This window comes from Sorex araneus, chromosome X (assembly GCF_027595985.1).
Source record: "Sorex araneus isolate mSorAra2 chromosome X, mSorAra2.pri, whole genome shotgun sequence".
NCBI lineage: Eukaryota > Metazoa > Chordata > Mammalia > Eulipotyphla > Soricidae > Sorex > Sorex araneus.
The window spans coordinates 319357327-319376801 of record NC_073313.1 but is presented as its reverse complement, the minus strand read 5'-3'; the positions used below and the strand labels follow the sequence as shown (position 1 = coordinate 319376801).

Below are 19475 nucleotides of genomic sequence, written 5' to 3'. Positions count from 1 at the left end.
GGGTCTTTATTTCCCCTTAAGAATAAGTGATGGGAGCAATAATTTATTACATTCAATATTACAACACCAATCCCGCCACATACAACTTCTCACCACCATTGCCTGCTCAGTCTTTCTCTGAGAATTCTTCTATAATTTATCCAAATATAGTCACTTTTCTCAATAATAGAACTTCTCATACTATAGCAAAAAATACATTACAAAAATTTAGACCTATCTCAGACCAGTGTTTTTACAAAACACAATTTAAAAGTTATAGCACTGCCAAATAGCTATATTTTAGTAATACTCTCAATTTTTGCACTTACTCGTTGTAAGTGGTGCAAATAGTACTTCAGCCAACAGAACTCAACAGGTCACAATTTGGTAATACAGTACTCCCTCTATTCCTGTATGCACTGTAGCACTGTAGTCCCGTTGTTCATCGATTTGCTTGAGTGGGCACCAGTAACGTCTCCATTGAGAGACTTGTTGTTACTGTTTTTTGGCATATCAAATATACCATGGGTAGCTTACCAGGCTCTGCCGTGCAGGCGGGATCTACAAGAGCCCTACTCGCTGTGCTATTACTCCAGATGTTCCTGTATACTTTTCTATTATTTACCTTATTATTCAAAATAGTAATTTTATAACTATGTTCCATACTAAACAGGGGTAGCATATACTCCCAGTGGTGTTCAATGGACTACTTCTGGCCCTGCATCAGGGATCCTTCCTGGTGTGACTCTGGGGAACATATGTAGTGCTGAGATAGAACCCAGATCAGCCAGGTGCAAGGCAATCATCCTACTTTCTGCTCTATCATCTCAGCACCAATATCTTTTTTTAGGATGTTATTAAATTTCACACTTTTCCTTAAGACTGGGGGTACCAGGCTGTGTGAAGTTGATAGTTTTTAAAGCAGAGGCTAGACCCTGGGTAACCTTAGAAGTGAAAGAGGGGGACTGGAGAGAATACAGGTGTGGGCACTTGCTTTGCATCTGGCCGGTCCAGGTACCATCCCAAGCATTCAATCTGGTCCCCAGAGCACCGTTAGGAGTAATACCTGAGTGCAGAGCCAGGAATAACTTTTAAGCATTGCCAGGTGTGACTCAAAAACAATAAAAACATTAAAAATATGTGAAAGAGGTTCCATTACTACTCTGTTGTGATCTAAGTGAACCAAATCTAGAGATTAATTCCTTAAGGATCACTTTATTTTTATTTTTTAAGATATGCTTTTATTTGTATATTAAATAACTTTCTTTTCCTGAATTTACTTTTCTAATATTTATTTATTTTTTTAAAGTTGTTCATAATTAGGTTTCAGTTATTCAATGTTCTGAAACCCATCTCTCCACTAGTATAATATTCCAACAACAGTGCCCCCAGTTTTCCTCCCACCCCTCCAAGCTACCCCCTTTCAAAAACCTGCCTATATGGCAGGCAACTCTCCTCTCTCTCTCTCTCTCTCGCTCTGTCTCTCTTTCTCTCTCACTCGCTCTCACTCTCTTTCATTTTATGCATTATGGTTTGCAATACAGATGCTGAAAGGTTATCATGAATATCCTTTTACTTACTTTCAACACTCAGTTCCTGTGCAATGATCATTTCCAACTAATGTTGTCATAATGGACCCTCCTCTATCTTAACTACCCCCGATCCCCTGTACCTAAGCCTCACTTTAGACACTATTCTGACTCTTGGTATGGGTAGGGAAAAATTCTGTCCACTCAATGAATGAATAAATAGAAACCAATAAATAGTTGTACCCTGAGCCTTTAGGCATATGTGTCAAACTGCCAGTCCTCCCCCAGTTAGTTTCCCTGATGCTGAACAGGGAGTGCCACAAAGGAGGCATGAATTCCCACTAGGTCATTATTAATACACAAACCCTCCCTGGGCATAGAGTTTAAGCCTTTTATTCTCCTCCAGGGTCTAATATTTTAAAAATCTTTTGTCTTATTAATCTGATTTCTTTTTCAGACTGATACCTCTGAATCCCAATAAACCATTGCCTGGGCCCCATTAGTACCAAGTTAGCATGATATTTCACTCTCTTACATAAGCAGGTCCATGCTTTTTGCCAGAAGGAAAAAGTTATAGAATATGTCCTATGTTAAGTTATAGAATATTTCCTTCACCTAAATCCCTCTTAGAAATTTAAGGGGATGAAATCTCAAAAGGGAAAGGTTGTAAGCAGAAAGATAGAAAGCCCCTGGATATGAGTTTTTGGTAAGTAATAAAATAAAAGAAGCATTCTAAAGGCATGAGGAACAAATCTCTTTGAGATGCAAGTCTTGCACACCTTGGAGGTGGGGGAAACTGAGGCACCACTCAGAGAAAAGTGACCACCTCAGAGTAGGGGAAGCTACAAGAGAATCTATACATTAAAAGGTGATGATAAGAATATAAAGGATAATCAAGAACCCAAGTCTTTCCCTGTGACAACACCCAAATTAATTTTAACAGGTGCAGAGAACTCCAGGCCAGGTCAATTTGGAAAAGTTGTATGCATTCTCGGCCGTGTGACCTCTCATAGTCTAGCCCACTGATATACCTAAAGCAGCACAAGTGTTTGGATTTAACATACTTGCTTATATTCTCTTATATACATTCTCTGTCTCTCTTGGAGAGCCAGCAAGCTACCGAGCGTATCCCGCCCACACGGCAGAGCCTGGCAAGCTCCCCGTGGCATATCTGATATACCAAATACATTAACAATAACAGGTCTCATTCCCCTGACTCTGCAAGAACCTCCAATATGACACCATTTGGAAGGACGAGTAAGGAGAGGCTGCTAAAATCTCAGGACTGGAACTAATGGAGATGTTATTGGTTCCCGCTCAAGCAAATTGATGAACAATGGGATGACAGTGATACAATGAACCTTCTAATCTCTCAAAAGCCGTTCTCTGTTTCTCCCATTCTGGAGAAGTCTGTGTTCTCTCTTGAACATGTATCTCTCTATTTTTCTTCTTCTCTCCCCTCATATCTCCCCAAGTAAATTTCTTTCAATAAGACTGCTTTATTTCACTTTAAAAAAATAAAAGACCAAGTCAGTAACTGTCAAAGATTCAAACTTAGATTACTGTGGGAGCTGTTTGAACACACTGCCTCTCACATACTTTTACTTATGAAAGTAACTGAAAAGTTCAACATAAAAGTTTGTTTTGTTTTTACCATCTGGTTATGTCACTACTTCCTATTACATCATGCATGCATAATTTTTTTTCACATGCCACATTGGAGTTGCCACAAAATGTAGGAACATGAAATACATGAATTAATAAATTTTTATTATGATTCTAAAATTTTAGTCCTACTTTATAAATTCTCAATTGAGCATTTCATTGTTGGAAATATTTACGTGAGAAGATCAGGCTGGAACACTTCATGGGCCAGAAGAGCACTCCCAAGAGGCAACTTGTTTAGCATCCTTTCCTTCTACAGTGTCATTTCACTTACTTCTATGGAAACTTCAGAAGATACACATAGCAGGAATTGCTATTCACATTTTACAGAGAGAAAAAAAAACTAGATTCTGAACATGCGACTCTACCAAGGTCGCCAGCTGAGCAACAGCCCACTGCTCCTTTACCCTGGTCTTATACTGCACAACATAATTCTCCTGTTATTAAAAATTATCTGTTAAAGCCTCAAATTGCCATTTCCATGTATATATGTGAAATGTCATAAATATTTATCTCTTTAAATCTCAGCTCACTTAACCAGACTTTTTGTTTGTTTGATTTTGTTTGATTTTGTTTTGTTGGGGGGGCCATACCTGCTAGTTCTAAGGGGTTACTCAGGAATTATTCCTGGCGGTGCTTGGGGAACCATTTGAGATGACAGATAGAACCTGAGGGGTTGCATACAAGACAAGTGCCCTATCACTGTACTATCTCTCCAGCCCCAGTATTTTTTAAAGCCTTTGTATTCAATATTTCATTTAATTGCAGAATGCAACCCAAAGTATATTTTAAAACTGTTAAATTATATTTCAAATGTATTTCCCATGTTATAAAGACCAAAAAAACCAAGAAAAGAATAGAAAAGTAATTACTTTTTAAATGACTTCTTCTCTAAATAGGATTTCTAGATAAAGATCTACTGAGAAATTGAGACAAAACTATTGTGTGGATAGTCAATCATTTGCTTCTCTTTGTGTGTGTACCTAGACATAGATGAATGTGCTGTGCCTCCATATTGCCAACAACGATGTGTGAACACCCCAGGATCATTTTATTGCCAGTGTAGTCCTGGGTTTCAGTTGGCAGAAAACAACTATACCTGCATAGGTAAGCCTTGGTAACTGCCATTCTAACTTATTTTTTTTTCTTAAAAGTAAACTAAATGCCACATGCGATATTTTCTGTATTCTTTGTGATTTAGTAGAATGTTTCCCATCAGCTTTTCTTCATAAAACTGAAAAGACAATAACCGATCTGTTTCTTAAAACATACCAAGATGTGGAAAACTTTAAGTTGCTGGTTTTACTTCTCCTCTGTGATATATACAGATATAGATATAGATATAGATAGACATAGATATATAGATACAGATACAGATATATATATAGATATGCTACAGATCAATTGATATATACACATCAGTTAGTCAACACGTGTGATATAAATGTAAAATGTGCCAAAGGGGTTATTGCAAGTTCAAATCCATAAACTTTCCACTAAAATCACATCTGATTTTAACATGTTGCTTCTCTCCTTTCAGAATGCAAAGTCACAGTACACAGTTTTAGAATTGGCATAACAAGTACAGAATCTAGTGCAGGAAAAATGCCTTTTCATAATATTTTCACTGCCGTCAAACATTGCAAAACTCTGTATGAGTCTCAAAGGCTCATGTTATAATTGTAATGGAATTTAACAGAACCCATTTAAAAAGTAATAAATAGCATAGATAAATCTTTACTACAACATGCTGAGAGACCCTATCAGTATGAGTGTCTTATATCAATTATTTATAGTCTTGGCTTTTTGTATTTGAACAACAATAAAAGAAAATAGTAACTGAAATATACATTTATTATAATCATTAAATTCTTTTAGAAAGAGTCATCAAGCACTAACCTGTCATTCACAGAAAAAAATAATCTGGTCTTTTATAAAAAAGAATAGTAGACATTTGAAGTTGTTCCAACAAATATGAAACCTACATGTATATTCTCCAGTGAGCTTCTGCAGAACAAAGAATCCAGCTAGGGAATTACTAACTTTTCATAAGGTAACACTAGTGCAAATGAGAAAAGACATGTTTAAAAATGGATATAAATGTACGTAACCTTTTTTTAGATATAAATGAATGTGATGCCAGCAATCCATGTGCTCAGCAATGCTACAACATTCTTGGTTCATTCATCTGTCAGTGTAATCAAGGATATGAGCTAAGCAGTGACAGGATCAATTGTGAAGGTAAAATATTTTCTGAATAATTTTAATAAGAATCCAGTACATGTATTTACTGTTGCCTTATCTAATTATGTAAGTATTTATTTTTTAAAAAAAAACACGTAATTTTATCCTAGAAATTCTGTTCTAAAATCCAGTTAATTTAGTTCAATTGTAGCACTGGATTTTAAGAGATAGGAGAAAAATAATAACTGAAATATCAGAATCAGACTTTGTCTGAATGTTAGAAAGGATGCTCTGATGTCTTGCTTCTCAAAATGTGATCTGATTGCCAGCAGCAATAGCATCTCCTGGGGGTTAGTAAGAAATGTAAAAATCTCTCAATCCAGTCCAGACCTACTCAGTTAATTCTGCATCTAATAAAAACTCCAGTTACAGAAATAAGGGTGCCTATTCAAATGAAAAAGAGTTGATTGCATGTCAAAAATATTAGAATAAAGTTAAATGATCTGCTCTAATCATATTCCTGACATTGTGTGATATATGTACATTTTTTAAATTGCCTGGGTTCTGCATTTCACATGATTAAGAGGTTCACTGCAGTTCACTACTCATAATATTCCAAATCTGGAATCAGCCCAAGTGTTCAAGAACAGATGACTGTATAAAGTATGGTATATAAACACACAATGGAATACAACTCAGTTATAAGAAAATATAAAATCATACAATTTCATGTTACATAAATGGTTTGGGGGTATTATGCTGAGTGAAGTTAGTCAAAAAGAGAGAAACATACAGGATGATCTCTCACACAAGAGACATAGAATATAGTAAGGCCAAGGGAAACAAAACCTGAGAACTGGTCTGCATAACTGAACTTACATATAGGGGTGGGGGGAATAGGGTGTGTGTGTGTGTGTGTGTGTGTGTGTGTGTGTGTGTGTGTGTGTGTGTGTGTGTGTGTGTGTGTGTGTGTGCATCCTAAGCCTTTGAGACAATGGTGGAAGAAAGCAGACACTCTGGATGAGGGTGTGGTATTGTAACATTGTATGTTTGAAACTTTGTCATTGAAAGTATTATTAATCATAGTGTTTCAGATAAACTTTTTTTTAATGAGTCTCATTTAGCTAGAGGAATGATTATCAAAGTCCATTGTGTATACGCAGGCTTCTGTATTAATTTTAAAAGCATAAGACGTCCTTAGGGGAATGCCATTGGTACTTGATATCCTTGACTTCCTCCTGAACCCTCCTAGCTTTATCTAACTTCAAAGTTTATACTCCACCCAGGGAGGCTTCTTATGATGCCACTGGGCTCAAACCAAAAGGGTTGGCGCTGAATAATTGCTTCTACCCTTCCAAACAATTTATTGGGACTACACCATTGAGAAATGCATAGCATTCTTCCTCTGAATATCAAACTTAACCCAGATGTTACCTCTGGAAACTATCACAGGGCTGATTAATGATTAATTAAACTTCAGATTAATTTGGCAGAAGAGCCACCCAGTATCGGATAAGACAAAAATGAATCTGTATTATGGGTGGATATGCAGAGCCCAAAATATACAATGTCAACTTTAAGTAAATTTGTTCAGTCTGCTCAGCAAGTATAGATAGATTCAGCAATTTCCAACCTATTGTACTAATGGAATAAAATTGAAGGTAATTAAAACTATGCTATGAACTCTCATTGCCAGAGCAAATGAGCTGACATTTCTGATTCAATTTGAAGTGATGTTTTCCCTCTCTAAATGCATCTAAAATAATATTTTCAAAGTAGTGATGCATATTTTCCAACACTGTGTCCTTGCTCTTGTATGATTCAACAGACATCGATGAATGTAGAAGCTCAAGCTACTTATGTCAATATCAATGTGTTAATGAACCTGGGAAATTCTCTTGTGTGTGCCCCCAGGGATACCAAGTGGTGAGAGGTAGAACATGTCAAGGTAAGCTTATTGCTTTTTTTTTTTTTCAGGAAGAATAGGGAGGAAATTAGGACTCTATCACACACTTCCTTTTCCCTCTTAAATATGACATATGAACTAGCTTTCTTGTCTTTAATATGAGATATTCACATCTCACAGAGTATAATCAGTGTTTACAATGGTTTTTATTAAAATTTAAGGTAATGATTTTTATTTTATAAAATATTAGTACATTTAATCTTAAAATAATATACATTATTTATAAGGTGTATAATTTTCATAAGTATCCTCTAGTCATGCACTCAAAATAGATTTAATTATTACAACTTTTCACCATAAGTTTGAGTCTAAACAAAAGTTTATCATGCAGGTTAAATATATTTCAAAACAATTCTAATTCTCTAAAATGCCACTATTATAAATTAAGTAGTAGGTTAGGTGCTGATAAAATCAGCCTCAAGTACTAAAATGTGCTTAAATTCTTTGGTTAAAAAAAAAAACAGTAAGAGTATCCTTGGATTCAGTTTTAAAATCAATATCCAGGTGATCTTCACAAAAACACATAGGGAGAAACCAAAGCTCTCTAACTGGTATAATTTTAGAGTATCTCCAGAAGATCTAAGAATGTACACCCACTTTTCCCTCTCTTCAATGCAATATGCATAATAAAATTTCTTTAATAGAAGAAATATTGTTCAGATAAAACAAAGAATATAGATAATCCTGGAAAACTGATGCAAACACATTAATGTTGGCAAAGTGAGAGTTAAAAAAATTTCTAAACTTAACAGAAAATGTGTTTGAGTTCTAACTGTACTGTATTCTATCTATATAATCATGAGAAAATTAATAAAGCTGTCTAAACCTGAGCATTTAGAAAAGGAAGTTGAGGTTAAAAAAATAAGATAGCAAATAAAAAATGACTAGTGAACTAGATGACCTGTACAATTCAAAATTGTTTGTGAAATTTTCCCCACAATGTAAATAGCCAAGTAGCAAATCTTCGCTGGAGTCCTTTTTAATGAAAACTAAAATAAACTTAATTAGATTAATAGATGGTATATAAAGCATTGAAAGTCTATTAAGAAATAAAAGAATCAAGAGTTAGAAAAATAGCACTTGCCTTGCATGTGGCAGTCCCAGGTTCAAGCCCTGACTCTGCATAAGTCCTCTGAGCACTGTGCAGAAGTAATCCTTGAATACAGAGCCAAGAAGTAAGCCATGCATACTGCAGGTTGTGCCCCTCAAGCCCCAAAACATAAAATATCAAGGAAGGGAAACACTTGGGATTCTAGTCTACATTGTGACTTTATAAGAAAATATAAACTCAGAGGATCCTCCAAGACCTAGGATTTTTATAGTATGCTTACTCAACTAGACTACAACCTCTAAAAAGAATATAATTGGTATGTTGTTTAATGCACAGTGAATGTATTCATAGTACTTTCCAAATTACTAGTGACTCTGTAATGCAGATTGTGAAAATACATTCCATTCAAGTAGTTTTACTTTTCAAGCCCTAACTAACACTTTTAATGTGTCCACTACATGCAGGAAAATGTTAGCCAGTGAGATATCCTAACCAATTTTCCTGGGGTCCTTTAAACAAAAGTCTGTTCTTTATTTTATTTTTTGTCATCATAAGTTGATTTCGTATTCAACAAAACACAGATTCAAAGTAATATACAGTGTAATCTTACATACCTAATCTATATATCTGGAAATATTTATTCACATTGTAATTAAATGCGAAAATACAGGAATAGCAAATAAGAGGTTCAAGAGTATTGTATTTAAAAGACATGAAGCTTCAAGTACAGAGTAATTGGGGTCCCCCACTGAAAACATCCCTTCCCAACCTTGTCCATAGACTGCAGTAAACTAAAGAGTAAATACTTGCCTTCCTCCGAAGGCCTATTTTGGAGATAAAAACTTCTCAATCCAGTCTCGGAAAATGAAAATCTATTTGTTTGGAGGATGGAACTGGGGAAGATGATCAGGGGAAGAGAGGAAAAGATAAACAGAGAACACACAACTTCATCAAATTAATAATTTCTAGAAAACCATCCAGAATAAATAAGAAGTTGATAGTTGATTATGGGCTCTAAACAAATTAAGTTATAGAAAATTTTCTTTTGCCATTAGCCAACTATAATGAATGAGTTTTAGTTTTCTCTGTAGTAAATAGCATCTTTATTTTTTCAAAAATGCGAATGTTGAAAGGACAAGTCAATTGTGATTTTTCTGAGTAATCTTGCTTTTTCCTTAGTCTTAATTTGTCCAAAGAGGATTCTTATTGTAACTGACTCTTGGAAACTACATAACTTTTTCCAGTCTTCTCTTAAGTTCCAGATAGATTTAGCTTTTAGTTTGGATGCTAAAATAATTTTTCCCTCAAAGACAAAGCCTGGAATAATTTGCACTTAGAACTTTGCAGTGGAAAGATACCTCTTATTAACTGTGTGAACTTGTGCAAGCTAATTAACCCTCAAAGTCAGAGAATCTTTTTTCCCTTATCTCCATATGATGGGGAGCAATTTATTAGAATTTAATATGTATTTAAAGCCAAGTGTTCCCAGTACATTATTGTTATAATGAAGGTAATTTAGAAATGGGTATGACAGCCCTTTTCCACAAGTTTATAAGTAAGGGGCTAGGAAATAGTACAGAAGTCAAGCATGCACTGGGCCAGGCTTAATTCATGGCACCACATGGTCTCCTGAGCATCTGCAGATGCTGCCCCTAGAGGCCATCAACATCAACTGGATGGAGCAGGTACCCTCAGCTCTGCAGCAGCACATCCTCAGTCCTTTACATTAACTCCAGCCAACCAGTGAGACCAGGGAGCACTGCTTGTGAGTTCCCTTCCCAAAAAGAAGTCTGCAAGCTAATAGAAGAAGACAAAAATGAAGATTTCAGTAATGGAAAGTGGAAAGAAAACATGAGTAAAAAGGGGAACATGAGATATGAGAAAACAATAAGGAGAAAGAAATAATTTCTCAGAAACTAGGTCATGCCTAATTTGCAACAAGAATTCAGAAAACAGTTATGGAATTAGTGAGTGAATATCAGATTTGGGGGAATGAATAATTTGGAAAGCTTCTATTGTACAGAACCTAAATCACTATTAAAATGTAAAAGAAGATAGACATAGGAAGTGGTTTGGAGTTAATATAGTTATTATTATTGTTACAAATAGAATGGCTTGATGGTAATATAAAGCTGTTCTATCAGATGTCATCTGGGAACTCCTAAATCCCCAAATCTAAACTCAATCTTTGTCCAGCCTGGCCTATCTATGAAACATTTTCTTGTACTTATCTTCCTCTCTGATTTTCTTGCATTTCTTTTTTCTAATTGGCCTCTCACCACTTGAAAATCCTTCTTAACTGATCATCTTCCACATTTTAAATTTTATGATTCACAAGGTAGAATATTTCATATCTTCATTTCTTGAGCTGTACTTCTTCTGGAAAGTATAATCTACTCCCAGAACATCACATATGAACCATCATATTTCTGTTACTGAAACCACAACAGTAGCCATTATTGTCTCCTAAACTTCCCCAAGTTTACTTGTTACATTCTCAGCCATTAAATAATAAATAACTTTTTGAATGCTATAGTCAATTCCCTTCAATGCCAATTTGAGATGTTCCTCCTACCTCAGTCTTCCCTACTCCATCAGGCATAAATAATCAGTTCTATTTATAATTGTTCAGTAAACCTATCTCTTATTTAATTGCATTTTATTTTATAATTAATTGTTACTATATCCATACTTTTATCTAAATTACAATTTTCTGGAGGGCATAAAGTGACATCTTTAACCTTTAAATAAATAGGTTAAATGACTAGTATTTGACTTTGAATTCAACAGAGAAGCAACAGATTCTTAATAGTATATTATTAAATAATGCATGTTAATATATCTAGAGTGGCTCAAGTGCATCTGCTGTAAGTTAAATGCAAGGAATCAAGTCCTATACAGTATTATATCTAAAAGCAATTTAAACTTATCAGATTCCCACACACCTCCTTTCCATGCAAACCTGAATCTTTCACTTACACGATTTATCTAGCTTGGTAAACTCTTTGACTCTACATCTCTACAGATATAAATGAGTGTGAAACCACAAATGAATGCCGAGAAGATGAAATGTGTTGGAATTATCATGGTGGCTTTCGTTGTTACCCACGAAATCCTTGTCAAGATCCCTATGTTCTAACATCAGAAAAGTAAGAAAAATCAGAACTTTTGAAAGTGAGAGACTTCTGATTTTACCAAGCTACACTAGTGAATACTTTTGTTTGTCTCTGCAGCCGATGTGTTTGCCCTGTCTCAAATACAGTGTGTCGAGAACTTCCCCAGTCGATAGTTTACAAATATATGAGCATCCGATCTGAGAGGTCTGTGCCATCTGACATTTTCCAAATACAGGCCACAACCATTTATGCCAATACAATCAACACTTTTCGGATTAAATCTGGAAATGAAAACGGAGAATTCTACCTAAGAGTAAGTATTCTTAAAGCAGGCTTAACTGTGGACAAAGAGTAAGTATCCTGATAAGAGCTGACTAAACTGTGGACAAATGTGCTAGTTTGTTGTTGCTATTGTTTTTTGGTCATATTCATATAGAAGAAAAGCAAATTAATCCCAGAATCTCTCACTCCTCTAAGAAATAACAAATTTTACAAAATAATATTCAAATAAAGAGTTTATGTGCAGACATTGTATTAGAGCATTCTGTGTCCATCATCTCATTTAATATTCTTGGAAACAAACATTATAATTATATCTCATTATTACATAAGTGTGAAATTCAAATTAATTGGGTTCTCTAAAATGACACAGATACCAAATAGTAAATTCTACTGGATTGTTACATAATCTCCAAGACACAAGCATGCATACACACACACACACACACACACACACACACACACACACACCCCAAACTGCTACCACAAGTCAGTGTTATTTAAGTATACATAGAAAAGATAAATCCTGAAAAGTTTTTCAAAAATGTTGAATTTCATATTGCTACACTCAAATTATTTACATTTATACCAAAACAGAAACCCAGAAGTCTCTGAGAAATGGTCCCTAGAACCCTATACCATGTGTCAAAACCTGTACCATTCTTGTAAACTTCTAGGCAAACAATGTGAAGTAACCTTTATGTTTTATCTTTCTTTTATGCCTATATAAAATACTGCTGTGAATTCCACCATTTCTTTCTTCACAGTGTCTCCTAGGATACTTTTTGTTTTCAAATCCCTCTGGCCTTCCTTTAAACTGGCTCCTAGAGCTCTACTAATCCTACCATGGATTTCCAAACAGATCTCCTTGACTTCAGTGTTTCAGCCTTCCAGTTCCCACTGCAATATCTCAGCAAGTTCATTTTAGGTTAAAATCTGACATATTTTAAACAGGGCTAACCACTTCATGTGAAAATGATGGCACCCAGCCAAACAGTTTGCAGGATTACGGTAACTGTTTCACACTAAGGATGTTATTCATCGAGTTACAATTCTCTCGAAACTCCTTGGGGAAATCTTCATTTTGAATCAAATTTTGAAGTCAATTTTTTATTTTGAGTGTGTGCAAAGTAAGTTGGGAAATTCATTCTTGTGGTAAAGTTTACAGATTTTCAATGTTTACACAATTATTCTGTTCTTTGATATTTAAATTTCTTCCAGCTCCAGAAATATGTGATTATCTTTCTTTGCCAGTAAATTAGAAATATTTAATTTTTCATGACCAACTTCTAAAAGAAAAATTCAGGCCAAAACACAATTAGTATCTTTTTTTTTCTAATAGTTAAGGATCACTGTATCACTGTATCACTGTCATCCCGTTGCACATCGATTTGCTCGAGCTGGCACCAGTAATATCTCCATTGTGAGACTTGTTGTTACTGGTTTTGGCATATTGAATACGCCACAGGTTGCTTGCCAGGCTCTGCCATGCGGGTGCAATACTCTCGGTAGTTTGCCAGGCTCTCGAGAGGGACAGAAAAATCAAACCCGGGTCAGCTTTGTGCAAGGCAAACGCCCTACCCGCTGTGCTATCACTCCAGCCCTTAGCTGGATAGCTAAGGATATTTTTAAATATTTGATGCTTTAAGTTTAAGATAGATTAGATACTTTGTTTCCTCTAAATGAATTTCACACTACTCATGATACCGATTTAATGATCCTAGCCCAAACAAATAACTTTATTTTCTACCCATAACAATAAAATAAATTTATCTCGAACTCTAAAGATACCTTTCTACTTTGAACTTAGTGATAATTCAAGAAAATAAAAGTTCCTAAAAGAATCAACAATTAGTTAATCAATATTTCAACATGTCTTTCCATTGTAATGAAAGTTTTATGGTTCATATCAGTACATTCATTGGCTTAATATTTCCAAATATAAATGCCATGGTAAAATCTTTTTTCTCATTAATGTTATAAATTATTGCCAATCTTTATAATACCAAAGTTAAATTATTTGAAACAAATCTATTTAAAGTAAAAAGACATTTTAAGATTATGTATTACCACATAATTTTACAAGTAACTGAATCAAATACTATAAAATACCTCCACTGAAATTCCACTTGTGTGGAGGGCATATCATGCATAAAAATCTATGTGCAAGCCTAATTAAGCACCTACTGTATGAGTGGCTCCTTCCTTTATGGGTGTATGCAGTACACAGTTGCTTATTTCAAGGAGTGTTAAGATATGAAAACATATCCTAACCCAATGCCCAACTACAAATGAATGGACTGAGAACTTATGGTGTATATATACACAATGGAATACTATGCAGCTATGAGAATAAACAAAATCATGCAATTTACAGCATTAGGGGCGGAACTAGAGGATACCATGCTGAGTGAAGTCAGTCAGAAGTAAAGTGACAGATACAGAATGATGTCTCCCATGTGTAGGACTTACAGGTACATAGCAGGTAGCAACAAAGATCCAATGGCAGCACATTGGAAGAACTGATCCATACAATAGAGCTGGGGAGAAATGTTGGGGTCCTAGGTGAGAGGAAATGAGTACACTATTGATGGGTGTGGTGTTGGAATTTTTTGCATGAGAAACCATTATTAAGAGTATAAAAAACCATAGACTCAAGTAAAATTGTTAAATAAATATTAGTTGTAAATAAGTAAATAATTATAAATAAATAGTACATAAAATCAAAGATAGAATACCATCTTTATCCCACTCCTAATATTGCATAGCTTCTATTACAAAGCCTTGTTTTTCTTCATACTCTTTATTACCACTGTGCATAGCATTTATTGGTCTCTGTTGGTCACTAGAGTATAAATGTAATGAAATAGAGATCAACTTTACCCTTCTGTCCCTTCTTCTGTCCTCAGCATATAGAACTGTATCTGCCCATAAGAGTTGTTCCAACAATGTTTTTTAAATAAATGAACTGATTCAATCAATACCTTCAAGGTATTAATATTACATGCAACTATTGGATATAAGGGATAAGCACCATGTTAAATCTTACTTAGTAAGTTGACTTACTAAGTAAGTTACTATACCAAATTAATTCCTGCCCCATAGATTTTATTGTCAAGAGTTCACAAGAATGCTTAGTGTTTTAATTAAACATTGGGACTCACTCATCAATACATTAAAGAGTCAGTCTAACCAAGATTGAAGTGTCTAGAAACTTCCTGGGAAATAAATTAATTTAAGCTCAAGGACAAATTATACAATATAAAATGAAAGGAATACAAAGCAGTTAAATTGGTCTAAAACTAAATACCAGAAGTAAAGTGACTTAAGATGACCCTAGAAAGATGAGTAGGACCTATATAACACAATGCCTTACAGATCATATTAACGGTTTAAGTAAAGAAGTTGCTATTACATTTTCATGTTGAAAACATACCTAGCTGTGGTGGAAGTGGTAGTACAGTGGGTAGGGTGTTTACCTTCACATGGCTGACCTAGATGTGATCAGTCCCTGGCATCCATATGGTCCCCTGAGCCCACCAGGAATGAATTTTGAGCACCACCAGATGTGTCCCTAAAATTAAAATAAAAACATACCTGGCTAAGCTGTAGATGCTGGACTGGAGTAAGCAAGATAGAAATTAAATGACTAGTAAGTGTTCAAGATAGTGGGTACTTGGGTAGTGGCAGTGAATAAGAAATAGCAGAAATATTTACAAAGCTATAGAAAAGAACTGCTCATTTTCTATGAGGGTGTGAAAGAGGAGGATAACCTCCAAACTCTGTAAATGAGTTAGGAACAGAGGATCTGTGAGCAAAAGTGAAGTGTACAATTTTAACAAACTAAATCTTAGTCCTCATGAGATGTCATATAAAAGTAAGTAGCAAGTTAGCTATGTAGTCTTGAAATTCAAAATCCATTCAAGTTATAGGTAAATACATGATATCAAAGGTCACGGATATAAGTGATATCACTAGAGCATTATAAGGAGTGATTAAGAACATACAGAAGAGAAAAGGTCCTGAAATAAAGAAAGGCTAGATTATCGAGAATCTTTCTGTAAACTCATTTTGACACTATCATGATCATTCTGAATATCTTGTTTACAATTCTTCAAACATCATGTCTCCCATGACATTCATGCCACTCTGCCACAAATCCTATGGCTATACCCTGACTTAGTTGTCACATACAGCAATTCCACATAATAATCTAAATCTCCAGTGACCCTTTCAATGACTGCCTCTTTTTCCCCTCTCTCTTCATACCCTCACTCTCACTCTGTCTGCTCTTCACCTTCTAGGTAATGTTCATCTCCTGATGCTCTTGTCTCTTTCAGTTGATCTATTTGGTGGACAATTTAACTATTTTGTCACAACACACCAAATTCCTGTTCATCAGGCCTAGGTCAGTCCCAGAAAAAATATCTATATTATCACACAGTTTACAAGTTGGCAATATCATAAATATTTCACTTCATAATCAGTTTTCTCTATGCTCAACAATCCTATGTCTTTTCCTTTTTTATTTTTGGTTTAGCCCCTGACTTAAACTACATCCACAGTCTTTTAGCCCTTAAATCCCTTCCTTTATTTTTTTAAATTGAATCACTGTGAGATACAGTTATAAAGCTTTCATGATTGAGTTTCAGTCATACAATAATCAAACGTCCCACTCTATACCAGTGCACATTTTTTACCACCATCGTCCCTAGTATCTCTCCTGCCGCCACCATCCCATCCCACCCTCTGCCTCTGTGGTAGGTACATTCTTTCATACTCTCTTATTCCCTTTTGAAACCCCTTCCTTTAAGTAGCTGACTTTACCTTATATTCTTCTGAGACAGCTGAGACCAACAAACATCTTCTACAAACTTATATTCACTCCCATTCTTGCATTTCCATTCATGTTTTCCAAAGACAAAGGATTTAATTTCTATCAATCAAGATTAACGCACCATCTGTAGGGTTTTATATATATATATAACCCTGTACCTTTCAACTGCTATGTGTGGATAAGAAATAAAACCTAAGAAAGGAAACAAGCAATGACTTATCTCACCCTCATAATTCTTCTCTTAATTCTTATAAAGTGTATATTCATAAATGATAGACACTTCAATCCAAGAAAATTACTTTCTTTTTCTTTTTAAATTATAGCAAACAAGCCCTGTAAGTGCAATGCTGGTGCTGGTGAAGTCACTATCAGGACCGAGGGAATACATCGTGGACCTGGAGATGTTAACAGTCAATAGTATAGGAACTTACCGCACAAGCTCAGTCTTAAGATTGACAATAATAGTGGGACCATTTTCATTTTAGTCTTTTATGCATTTTCTAAGGGCATTAAAATTAGCCAAAGAATACCTTAAAGTACTATTTTATTTATAGACATATGTAGTATATCTCTGTCTATGTATACTATACATTTTCCAATAATTCAAACAATTACTCCATGTATAAATGGGCATTTAATCTGTAAAGATTCAAAATTTGTCTTTATAACTATATGTAAATTAGTATTAATCCACTAAAACAGTCATTTCAAGAGAGCTAAGTATAATACAGCAGGTAAAACTTGAATTCTTTTCTATAAAAGTGGGACCAGACAATGATTCTCGTCTGCGGAGCTTAAGGAAGTGTACAACAGTTCCACAGTAAGTCTCATAAGGAGGCAGACATCTTACCATTGAACTGCATGCAAATTCAAGAATGAGTTCTTTAATTGCTTTGTAAGAAAATGGAAAAAATCAATAAAGATATATTTCTTTAGAAAATAAAGATATACCATATTTGTATTGATTTTTATTTTCATAAGTCTAAATGTGATTGTTTATTATATAGTAATAAAACTATTGGCCTTTATAGATTATTTTAAAATTTTGTCTTAAATTTTTACTTAGCAATGTAAAAAATAATAAAATTCCCAAAATAAAGTATAAATAATGTATCTCCTAGAAAATTATTAAATTGACAATGGAGGAGATGTAAAAATTATTAAGTTGACAAAAGGGAAAAGATGTAAAAACAAATTCTTTCTAAACTGCATTGTAGTTAGCCTGAAGAAGAAAATTTAAAGTAATCAGGTAGAGCTGTGAGAAAAACAACAATAAAAAATATGCCTTCCAGCCCAAATCTTGGTCCTATTCACAAATCATAGACACATCGAATTGGTTTTTATGCTAAAATGTTACTGATGCAATTCATTTTTTTAAAATTTTTTATCTAATCACTGTGTTAATTTATTATTTAATCACTGTGAAAATAGTTACAAAGCTTTCGGGTTTAAGTCTCGGTCATGCAATGATCAAACACCCATCCCTTCACCAGTGCACATTTTCCACCCCTGAAAACCTCAGTATATCCCCCATCCTATCCACCCCCTGCCTGTGTAGCAGATGATTTCCATTTTACCCTCTCTCTGCTTTGATTATTCTCAATATTTTGACAAAAGACTTACCATTATTATTTGGAATTTTCCCCGAACAATCAGACCTGCTGAAAAGGCATCATTAGATAATTTGTTTTCATTATGAAGAGCATACAATATGCTGATTATGAAGAGCATACAATAATATTTTAATAAGTAGGTCTGGAGGGATTTCTGCCAAAAGCCACTGGGTCCTGATATTTCTTTGTGTGCTTCTGGGATCATGGGCTCAGTAAGTAGCTGGAGGAGCCGTTCATGGGTAGCAACTTGGGGTCTAGGGGTCTCGTCGGGAGAAGGGCCGGTTCTACACACCACCCCTCTCCCCCATCCTATGAAGCCCTGCATGTCTCGTCAATGCTGGCTTGTACCTGACTGTCCAATAAGCTCTGAAAGATGGCAGCCACCGAGCTGCAGGAGGATTAGGCAGAAGGGACAACACCTTTTCCCACCTGGGGTGGCCCATCGAGGGTAGCTTAATGCAAAGTACGGACGCATTTCTGCCAAAAGCCGCTGGGTTCCTAGATTCTTTTGTGTGCCTCTGGTGTTATTAATTTTAATCACACAGTAGGTGTTCTTTTATATCTTGATTCTCTCACTAGGGTTAATTTTTTTAAGATTAACCCCTGCTGCAGCATATATTAGTACTATAACTGAGTAATATATCATTGTATATATTTTCCACGTTTTGTTTATCTAGCCATGATTGATGGACATCAACTGAAATGTCTTAATTTGTTTTTATTTATTTTGTTTTTATTTTTTGGGACACCATGACACCATTTTATCATGGTGTCCAAAAAATTCACTTATTACTACATAATTTTACAACCAAAATCTCTCTTTTAAAGATAACAAGAATATTCATCTTTAGCTAAAAAAGAAAAACAAGTGAAAAAGAAATATATATATATACATATATATATATATATATTAGGGGCCAAGCTAGTTGGTGCTGGGGAGTACCAAGGTGAAACACACAAAACAATCCTCAAACATGCAAGGTAAATGCTCTATTGCTTGAGCCAGATTCCCTGACCCTCAAAAACCATTGCTTCTTTCACATCAGAAAAATCCTGAAAATAACTCAAAGAATATAGCACATGATAAGATTTAACCATTCTCAAGAACCATGATCTCTTTTAATACACTTTGAAATTCAAAATAAAGTAAATATTATTATTAAAAATCAAACCAAAGAAGTAGAACACACCTCCTTTGTTTTAAAACTACCCCATGATTCCCTCCAGTTCTACTCCTTGAAAATCACTGATTTAAA

At 34.8% G+C, this 19475-nt stretch overlaps 1 protein-coding gene across 5 annotated transcripts in view; it reads left to right on the top strand.

Annotated features, from left to right (window-relative positions):
- The window catches only part of EFEMP1 (EGF containing fibulin extracellular matrix protein 1), a 72043-nt gene extending 54378 nt beyond the window's left edge, over window positions 1-17665 (top strand). For all 5 annotated transcript variants that reach the window (XM_004609204.2, XM_055121738.1, XM_055121737.1 and 2 more), the window contains 6 exons: window positions 4161-4280; window positions 5295-5414; window positions 7186-7305; window positions 11400-11523; window positions 11608-11803; window positions 16930-17665. In XM_004609204.2, the coding sequence (XP_004609261.2) occupies window positions 4161-4280; window positions 5295-5414; window positions 7186-7305; window positions 11400-11523; window positions 11608-11803; window positions 16930-17091 (842 nt within the window). In that variant the 3' untranslated portion in view covers window positions 17092-17665. The remainder of the gene's footprint in view (window positions 1-4160; window positions 4281-5294; window positions 5415-7185; window positions 7306-11399; window positions 11524-11607; window positions 11804-16929) is intronic.
- Window positions 17666-19475: the final 1810 nt, after the last annotated feature.